Source organism: Oncorhynchus mykiss, chromosome 27 (genome assembly GCF_057628025.1).
Source record: "Oncorhynchus mykiss isolate SJ-2025 chromosome 27, ASM5762802v1, whole genome shotgun sequence".
Classification (NCBI taxonomy): Eukaryota; Metazoa; Chordata; class Actinopteri; order Salmoniformes; family Salmonidae; genus Oncorhynchus; species Oncorhynchus mykiss.
This window is the reverse complement of record NC_143048.1, coordinates 1997262-2007758: the sequence shown is the minus strand read 5'-3', so window position 1 is coordinate 2007758 and position 10497 is coordinate 1997262. Positions and strand designations below refer to the sequence as shown.

General features: G+C 42.6%; 1 protein-coding gene across 4 annotated transcripts in view; it reads left to right on the top strand.

The window, feature by feature from the left end:
• Positions 1–1403: 1403 nt before the first annotated feature.
• Positions 1404–10497, top strand: part of col4a4 (collagen, type IV, alpha 4) — a 159463-nt gene continuing 150369 nt past the window's right edge. The window contains exons 1-3 of one of the 4 annotated variants that reach the window (XM_090224153.1): positions 1404–1542; positions 1961–2080; positions 3237–3386. In XM_090224153.1, coding sequence (XP_090080279.1) covers positions 3340–3386 — 47 coding nt within the window. In that variant the 5' untranslated portion in view covers positions 1404–1542; positions 1961–2080; positions 3237–3339. Of the gene's footprint in view, positions 1543–1792; positions 2081–3236; positions 3387–10497 lie in introns of those variants that run through there. The other 3 variants (XM_090224154.1, XM_090224155.1, XM_090224152.1) reach the window with 3 other exon arrangements.

Genomic DNA, 10497 nt, shown 5'->3' with positions numbered 1-10497 from the left:
CAACCACATTGTGTTGCAGGATCTTATCCACACTCAATGAAAACGTGAGTCTACACATTCACAACCCAGTGCAGCCCTCTTCCTGTAGATCTACTGTCCTGGTAGATGGTGGATCTCCAGGAAGTGGTTTAGGCAGCGCTGCTTTAATCCATAGACCCCTCAAACTCAACTCTGGACCACAAAGCCAGTTCCACTGCTTGTTTTAATTGTTTAATTGTTAATTGTTGTTTTTAAATCCAAGTCACATTTAGATTGACTTTATAATTTAAACCTAATTTATGTATTACTGCCCCCCAGTTGCAAGACACATCCCAGTGGCATCCCAAAAAACACACCAAAAATAATCTGCACATGCTTTCTGTCCCTAACTAAATAAAAACGAGCAAATCTGGTCTAAAACGAACTGAAACTAAACGGAGATTGAAATAAACGAATCAAATCTAATATAATATAAAAACACACAACTATATTAACCTTGGTCTGGGAATAGTTTTTCAGCACATTTGAGCACTTGAGCGCATGTTTTAAGTACACAGCTCAGTGATGGGCCTTGTTGAAATGTGTGAATGTGTGCGTGTGAATATGTGGTGTGTGTGTGTGCACGAGTGCGCGTGCGTGCGTGTGCGCAATGGCGCCTCTGTTGGAGCTGGCTGAATCTACAGGCATGCAAAAAATCGGACCATTTCCATTCTACCATATTAAAATTGTCACCACTCTACAACTAAATGTAATCTTAACCAGTAACCTGTCGTGAGCCTTAGACCTGTAGAGGCAATAAATTACATCAACATAATTCAACTCTGACATGAATGTATTTTATGTCAATCTATGTCCATAACGCTCCTGCTACACCAAGTAAATCTAGGCTACCTGTATGAGTTAGGGTAACAGTAATACGTCTATAGGTGGCTATTCAGGTGACACATCATGTGAAGTAATTTCGGCATGGATGACCCGCCAACTCAGCTATATCGTCAACTCAGATTCGTGTTAGCAATAAAACGTATTTCCCTTACAAGTCAGTTATAATACACATATGCACGATATGCAGCAGACTTTACCCTGAGCTGAGCCCTTATAGCCTAATTCATCATTGCATTTTTATACTTACATCATCTGTGCATGCGGGTGTGATGATGCCGCTGAGCACTAGCAACAGGACACTCCAGAGCAGTGCGGGAAAAGTGAGAAAGTCCGTCATTTCAGTTGGATATCTTTGTAACTGTAAAAGCAATGCAGCAGCCCTCTTGAATACATGTGTTTTAAAAATAAGAAGAAATAGCCTACAGCTCGCTGTCACTGCGACGGGTTTCTGGACTTTGATAGGTGGTGGGTTAGATCACTATCCTTAGATATAGCGCGTGGTAAAGATAACCCTCAAGAAAGACAGTGCTTTTACCTTCGAGCCCCCATTCACACCTGACAGCTAAGTATTTTAAGGCTAAAATAATACACCATAGGCAACAAAGTGTAACTGCTGAGGTATAATAAGAACGAGTGGGACATACAATCGTCGAGAAACATATTGTATATGTTGGAAAAGTGAGTACGGTCAAGTGCTTATTTAAGAATGAGCGGTGTACACTTAAATACCGTAATACTTTGTGATTACGCTGTGATTTTTATATTTCGTTTTCAATTAATAATGATACATGGTGATATGTTTTAAATAGTATGATATACATTGTTGTAAGGTGGGTCTTAATCCATTTGATAGTATAAAAATAAACCGGATAAATGTATTGTGAAATATAGTTGCGCTGTTTAGGTTAGTTACGGTATGAGGTGCGGAGTGGACGAGGTAGCCTCCATACTTACTAGCGGTTGTTGAGGTCTCTGTGTTTCTGTTAAGTTTAAGACTTGTACTTCGTTAAACTTTTTGTTTTATTTTCTTCATTAATATGAAGCCAAATGACACAATTCTGAAATAGCTAGGCTCTTTTTGTATGACACTATTTAGGGATAAAGGTGATGGTTTTTCGATTTAAGGAACAAGTGTATGCGAAAGTATTGTCACAGTGGGACTTGAACTTGCACGACATTTCGTCAACGGAGTTCGACACAGTGTATCAAGACTGGGGTAAGCGTTTTTTTATTGCATAGCACACTTATTGTCTACAATAAAACTCTGCGTTAGATTGGGACGATTCTCGCACCCTATCTAGGATATGACGGGTAGACCTAATCATTCATTTTCTCCATAGCGCAAATTCCTATTATACATGTCTTGGGGGTCATTTGCAACGGTTTCATTCGTTGCCATATCTTCGCTCAATTTTATTGTAGGTTAATTGAATTTGCAGGATTATTACCTAGGCACATTTTAACCAATTTGATTTTCGTGGGAATATACTCAGACCATGCATTTCAAAGTATTTTTACTTGAAAAATGTAGGCTACACGCATATTTGATTCGGTAATAGATTTCTTATAGATTCAAATGTATCTGGATTGGAGGCCTATTCGCAGAGTAGGGCTTGGGGACCTATTTGGTCAAAGCAATTCAGTATGCATGTATCATAAAATCAGCACGGTGTCCCCGCAATACTGTACACAAGCCCCCTCAGGCTTATCTTGAATACAGTTACAGTGGTGCACGATTGCAGTGAGAGCTGTGTAACATCAGTAATAATAAGAGGTCATAATGATGATGATGGTGATCATCATCACATCATAATTGGTTGCGAGTTTTGAGGTTTAGCTTAGAAAAAATGGGGCACAAGCAGTAATATTTTTGTTGTTGAAAACCTCAGCATTTGATCTAATAACCTGGCTTTCATTTTGATGTTTGAAAATATTCATACATTATAATGATAAGCCCTTTATCTCAGGCTGCCTGCCTACGAACCAGCTTTTCGTGCAATGAGAACTGATCCGCAAAGTACATCTTGTTCACAGTTCATCAGGTCACAGACATTTGTTATGACAAAGTTGTGTGTGTGTGTGTGTGTGCGCGCGCACGTGTGTATGTGTGTGTGTGTGTGCATATCTATCCATCCATTCATCCACTCTCTACTCATTCATTTATTTATATAATTGTTTTATTCGTTAATGCATCTTTAACTGCGCCAATTAAGGAGATACATTTGAATCCATTTGACAAATGGATGATTTTATAAATTCAGGAATTAAAATTACATTTGATTTATGATTTGACTTTTACTGTACATAAATTTACTCTATCTACCTTCCTATCTGAGAGTATTGTCTCTTATCGTTGTTTGTCTATCTCATAGGAGAGGTCGAGAGGCAGAGTCTCATCGTTGCTGTTGCACCAATCAGAGGCAAGGCAGAGGTCAAGGGCTTGTCTGGAAGCAGGACACGCCCTAAGTGGCAGAGATGACGGTCTCTACCTGCTGTACCACCTGGACCAAACTCCCTCTCTGGTCAGATTACCAACTCACATCTTCTCATGATCTCATTGTCTAATTTTCTCTAATTTCCTTCCGTTCACATCTTCTCCATTTCTGCGTGGCCAAAACAACCCATAGCCCCTTACCAGCATGGTGGCTGGTGGCACTTTAAATCGGAGGACAGGCTCATAGTAATGGCTGGGACAGAATCAATAAAATGGTATCAAACACATCAAACACATGGTTTCCATGGTTTCCATGTGTTTGATACCATTCCATTCACTCAGTTCTAGCCATTATTAAGAGCTGTCTTGCCCTCACCATCCTCCTCTGCCCCTTCCCCCAACTAGTGCTTTCCACTTTTGGTGTCGGTCTGAGATTTGAACCCTGTGGCACCCCCAATAGAGTCTGCCAGAGGTCCGGACAACAAGCCCTCCGATTTGACAAACTGAACTCTATCTGATAAGTAGTTGGTAAACCAGGCAGGGGCAGTTATTAGAGAAACCAAGGCTGTTGAGTCTGCCTTAAGAGTGCGGTGATTGACAGAGTCGAAAACCTTGGCCAGGTCGATGAAGACGGCTGCACAGTACTGTCTTTTGTCGATGGCGGTTATGATATTGTTTAGGACCTTGAGAATGGCTCAGGTGCAGCCATGATCAGCTCGGAAACCAGATTGCATAGTGGAGAAGGTACGGTGGGATTCTAAATGGTCAGTGATCTGTTTGTTAACTTGGCTTTTGAAGATTTGAAAGGCAGGGCAGGATGGATATAGGTCTATAACAGTTTGGGTCTAGAGTGTCTCCCCCTTTGAAGAGGGGGATGACTGCGGCAGCTTTCCAATCTTTGGGGATCTCAGATGATATGAAAGAGAGGTTGAACAGGCTAATAATGGGGGTTGCAACAATTTCGGCTGATCATTTTAGAAAGAGAGGGTCCAGATTATCTAGCCCAGTTGATTGGTAGGGATCCAGATTTTGCAGCTATTTCAGAACACATGCTGTCTGGATTTGGTGAAGGAGAAGTGGAGGGGGCTTGGGCAAGTTGCTGCAGTGGGTGCTGAGCTGTTGGCCGGTGTAGGGGTAGCCAGGTGGAAACCATGGCCAGCTGTAGAAAAATGTATTATTATTATTATCGATTATCATAGATTTATCGGTGGTGACAGTGTTTCCTAGCCTCAGTGCAGTGGGCAACTGGGAGGAAGTGCTCTTATTCTCCATGGACTTGACAGTGTCCCAAAACGTTTTGGAATTAGTGCTAGAGGATGCAAATTTCTGTTTGAAAAAGCTAGCCTTAGCTTTTCTAACTGACTGAGTATGTTGTTTCCTGACTTCTCTGAAAAGTTGCATATCGCGGGGGCTATTCATAATTGATGCTAATGCAGAACGCCACAGGATGTTTTTGTGCTGGTCAAGGGCAGTCAAGTCTGGGTTGAACCAAAGGCTATATCTGTTCTTATTTCTACAATTTTTTAATGGGGCATGCATATTTAATTTATCGAGGAAAGCTATTTTAAAGAGCATCCAGGCATCCTCTACTGACGGGATGAGGTGAATATCCTTCCAGGATACCCGGGCCAGGTCGATTAGAAAGGCCTGCTCGCTGAAGTGTTTTAGGGAGCGTTTGACAGTTATGTGGGCTGGTCGTTTGACCATGGACCCATCACTCATCGCTGAGATCCTGGTTGAAGACAGCAGAGGTGTATTTAGAGGGCAAGTTGGTCAGGATGATATCTAAGAGGGTGCCCATGTTTACGGATTTAGGATTGTACTTGGTAGGTTCCATGATAATTTCAGTGAGATTGAGGGCATTTAGCTTAGATTGTAGCATGGCCAGGGTGTTAAGCATATCCCAGTTTAGGTCACCTAACAGTACAAACTCTGAAGATAGATGGGGGGCAATCAATTCAAATATGGTGTCCAGGGCACAGCTAGGGGCTGAGGGGGGGTCTATTTCAAGCGACAACGGTGAGAGACTTGTTTCTGGAAACGTGGATTTTTAAAAGTAGAAGCCCAATTGTTTGGGCACAGACCTGGATAGTATGACAGAACTCTGTAGGCTTCCGCCCCCTTTGGCAGTTCCATCTTGTCGGAAGATGGGGAGAACAAGTATTTGATACACTGCCGATTTTGCAGGTTTTCCTACTTACAAAACATGTAGAGGTCTGTCATTTTTATCATTGGTACACTTCAACTGTGCGAGACGGAATCTAAAACAAAAATCCAGAAAATCACATTGTATGATTTTTAAGTAATTAATTTGCATTTTATTGCATGACATAAGTATTTGATACATCAGAAAAGCACAACTTAATATTTGGTACAGAAACCTTTGTTTGCAATTACAGAGATCATACGTTTCCTGTAGTTCTTGACACACTGCAACAGGGATTTTGGCTCACTCCTCCATACAGACCTTCTCCAGATCCTTCAGGTTTCGGGGCTGTTGCTGGGCAATACGGACTTTTAGCTCCCTCCAAAGATTTTCTATTGGGTTCAGGTCTGGAGACTGGCTAGGCCACTCCAGGACCTTGAGATGCTTCTTACGGAGCCACTCCTTAGTTGCCCTGGCTGTGTGTTTTGGGTCGTTGTCATGCTTGAAGACCCAGCCACGACCCATCTGCAATGCTCTTACTGAGGGAAGGAGGTTGTTGGCCAAGATCTCGCGATACATGGCCCCATCCAATCCTCCCCTCAATACGGTCCAGTCGTCCTGTCCCCTTTGCAGAAAAGCATCCCCAAAGAATGATGTTTCCACCTCCATGCTTCACGGTTGAGGTCGTGTTCTTGGGGTTGTACTCATCCTTCTTCTTCCTCCAAACACAGCGAGTGGAGTTTAGACAAAAAGCTCTATTTTTGTCTCATCAGACCACATGACCTTCTCCCATTCCTCCTCTGGATCATCCAGATGGTCATTTACAAACTTCAGATGGGCCTGGACATGCGCTGGCTTGAGCAGGGGGACCTTGAATGCTCTGCAGGATTTTAACCCATGACGGCGTAGTTACTAATGGTTTTCTTTGAGACTGTGGTCCCAGCTCTCTCCACGTCATTGACATGTAGTTCTGGGCTGATCCCTCACCTTCCTCATGATCATTGATGCCCCACGAGGTGAAATCTTGCATGGAGTCCCAGACCGAGGGTGATTGACCGTCATATTGAACTTCTTCCATTTTCAAATAATTGCGCCAACAGTTGTTGCCTTCTCACCAAGCTGCTTGCCTATTGTCCTGTTGCCCATCCCAGCCTTGTGCAGGTCTAGAGTTTTATACCTGATGTCCTTACACAGCTCTCTGGTCTTTGCCATTGTAGAGAGGTTGAAGTCTGTTTGATTGAGTGACAGGTGTCTTTTATACAGGTAATGAGTACAAACAGGTGCAGTTAATACAGGTAATGAATGAGTGGAGAACAGGAGGGCTTCTTAAAGAAAAACTAACAGGTCTGTGAGAGCCGGAATTCTTACTGGTTGGTAGGTGATCAAATACTTATGTCATGCAATAAAATGCAAATTAATTTCTTAAAAATCATACAATATGATTTTCTGGATTTTTGTTTTAGATTCCGTCTCTCACAGTTGATAAAAAATTACAGACATCTACATGCTTTGTAAGTAGGAAAACCTGCAAAATCGGCAGTGTATCAAATACTTGTTCTCCCCACTGTAGTTAGGGATGGACATTTCTGGATTTTTGGTGGCCTTCCTAATCCATGGTTCAGACACAGCTAGAACATCAGGGTTGGTGGAGTGTGCTAAAGCAGTGGATAATACAAACTTAGGGAGGAGGCTTCTAATGTTAGCATGCATGAAACCAAGGCAACCAATTAGAGCGCCTGTGGAATGGGAGTGGTGCTGGGGGCTGCAGGGCCTGGGTTAACCTTTACATCACCAGAGGAACAGAGGAGGAGTAGGATAAAGTTTTGACTAAAGGCTATAAGTGCGTTCGGAAACAGAGAGTAAAAGGAGCAGATTTCTGGGTGCGGAAGAATAGAATCAAGGCATAATGTACAGACAAGGGTATGGTAGGATGTGAGTACAGTGGAGGTAAACCTAGGCATTGAGTGACGATGGGAGAGGTTTTGTCTCGAGGCACCAGATAAGCCAGGTGAGGTCACCACATGTGTGGGTGTTGGAACAAAATGACTATCTAAGGCATATTGGGTGGGGCTATTGGCTCTACAGTGAAATAAAACAATCACGAACCAAAACAGCAATAGTTGAGGCATATTGACATTAGGGAGATGCATGTGTAGCCAAGTGATCATAGGGTCCAATGAGTAGCACTAGATGAGTCAGGGAGCCAAATTCCGTTGTCGCTGCTACGCTAGGCGAGCTGGAGACAATGTGATTCAGATAGCTAGCGGACCGGGGATAGCAGATGGGCATCCGGCGATGTCGCAACGGAAGAGCCTGTTGAGACCACCTTGGACGGCTACGTCAGCAGACCAGTCGTGATGGATCGGCGGGGCTCCGTGTTGGCAGTAAAGGGTCCAGGCCAATTGGCAAAAGAGGTATTGTAGCCCAATAATTGGCTGGTGGACCTCTTTGGCTAGCTGGGAGATGGGTCTAGCTTGAGGCTTGCTCCAGGCTAACTGGTGCTTGCTTCAAGATGGAGACGTTAGCCAGGAGTAGCCACTCGGATAGCAGCTAGCTAGCTGCGATGATCCGGTGTAAAGGTTTCAGAGCTTGCGGTAGTAATCCGTAGATGTGGTAGAGAAAAGTTGTCTGATATGCTCTGGGTGTGATGGTGTGTGGGAGCTGTCTGTGATTTAACCAGCATGGCTACCACAGCATTCTGCAGCATTACGCCATCCTATCTGGTTTGCGCTTAGTGGGACTATCATTTTGTTTTTCAACAGGACAATGACCCAAAACACAACTCCAGGTTCTGTAAGGGCTATTTGACCAAGAAGGAGAGTGATGGAGTGCTGCATCAGATAACCTGGCCTCCACAATCACCCAACCTCAACCCCATTGAGATGGTTTGGGACGAGTTGGACCACAGAGTTAAGGAAAAGCATCCAACAAGTGTTCAGCATATGTGGGAACTCCTACAAGACTGATGGAAAAGCATTCTTCATGAAGCTGTTGGAGAGATTGCCAAGATTGTGCAAAGCTGTCATCAAGGCAAAGGGTGGCTACTTTGAAGAATCTGAAATATATTTGTATTTGTTTAACACTTTTTTTGTTACTTCACAATTCCATATGTTTTATTTCATAGTTTTATCTTCACTATTATTCTGCAATGTAGAAAATAGTAAAAATAAAGAAAAATGAGTAGGTGTTTCCAAACTTTTGAATGGTACTGTCTATACAGTACCTTTGGAAAGTAATTCAGACCCCTGGACCTTTTGCACATTTTGTTACATTACACCCTTATTCTAAAATGGATAAAAACATTTTAAAACTCAGCAATCTACGCACATTATCCCATAATGACAAGGCAAAAACTGGTTTTAAGAAACGTTTGCAAATGTATTAATATTATTTGTATAAGTATTTAGACCCTTTGCTATGAGACTCTAAATAGCCCTCAGGTGCATTCCTTATCCCATTGATCATCCTTCACCTATGGTAAATTCAATTGATTGGACATGATTTGGAAAGGCTCACACCTGTCAATATAAGGTCCCACAGTTGACAGTGCATGTCAGAGCAAAAACCAAACCATGAGTCCAAATTAATTGTCCGTAGAGCGCCGAGACAGGATTGTGTTGAGGAACAGATCTGGGGAAGGGTACCAAACATTGATACATTTATAGGAAAATATTGTTCCATTTCCCAACCTTTTGATGTTACCATACTTTCTCTGTGGTAATACAGGGCTTTCCAGGAGTCCATTCTATAGAGTGGAGAGAAAAGGGGAAAGGGTACAGTGCCTTGCGAAAGTATTCGGCCCCCTTGAACTTTGCAACCTTTTGCCACATTTCAGGCTTCAAACATAAAGATATAAAACTGTATTTTTTTGTGAAGAATCAACAACAAGTGGGACACAATCATGAAGTGGAACGACATTTATTGGATATTTCAAACTTTTTTAACATCTCAAAAACTGAAGAATTGGGCGTGCAAAATTATTCAGCCCCTTTACTTTCAGTGCAGAAAACTCTCTCCAGAAGTTCAGTGAGGATCTCTGAATGATCCAATGTTGACCTAAATGACTAATGATGATAAATACAATCCACCTGTGTGTAATCAAGTCTCCGTATAAATGCACCTGCACTGTGATAGTCTCAGAGGTCCGTTAAAAGCGAAGAGAGCATCCTGAAGAACAAGGAACACACCAGGCAGGTCCGAGATACTGTTGTGAAGAAGTTTAAAGCCGGATTTGGATACAAAAAGATTTCCCAAGCTTTAAACATCCCAAGGAGCACTGTGCAAGCGATAATATTGAAATGGAAGGAGTATCAGACCACTGCAAATCTACCAAGACCTGGCCGTCCCTCTAAACTTTCAGCTCATACAAGGAAAAGACTGATCAGAGATGCATCCAAGAGGCCCATGATCCCTCTGGATGAACTGCAGAGATCTACAGCTGAGGTGGGAGACTGTCCATAGGACAACAATCAGTCGTATATTCCACAAATCTGGCTTTTATGGAAGAGTGGCAAGAAGAAAGCCATTTCTTAAAGATATTCATAAAAAGTGTTGTTTAAAGTTTGCCACAAGCCACCTGGGAGACACACCAAACATGTGGAAGAAGGTGCTCTGGTCAGATGAAACCAAAATTGAACTTTTTGGCAACAATGCAAAACGTTATGTTTGGCGTAAAAGCAACACAGCTGAACACACCATCCCCACTGTCAAACATGGTGGTGGCAGCATCATGGTTTGGGTCTGCTTTTCTTCAGCAGGGACAGGGAAGATGGTTAAAATTGATGGGAAGATGGATGGAGCCAAATGCAGGACCATTCTGGAAGAAAACCTGATGGAGTCTGCAAAAGACCTGAGACTGGGACGGAGATTTGTCTTCCAACAAGACAATGATCCAAAACATAAAGCAAAATCTACAATGGAATGGTTCAAAAATAAACATATCCAGGTGTTAGAATGGCCAAGTCAAAGTCCAGACCTGAATCCAATCGAGAATCTGTGGAAAGAACTGAAAACTGCTGTTCACAAATGCTCTCCATCCAACCTCACTGAGCTC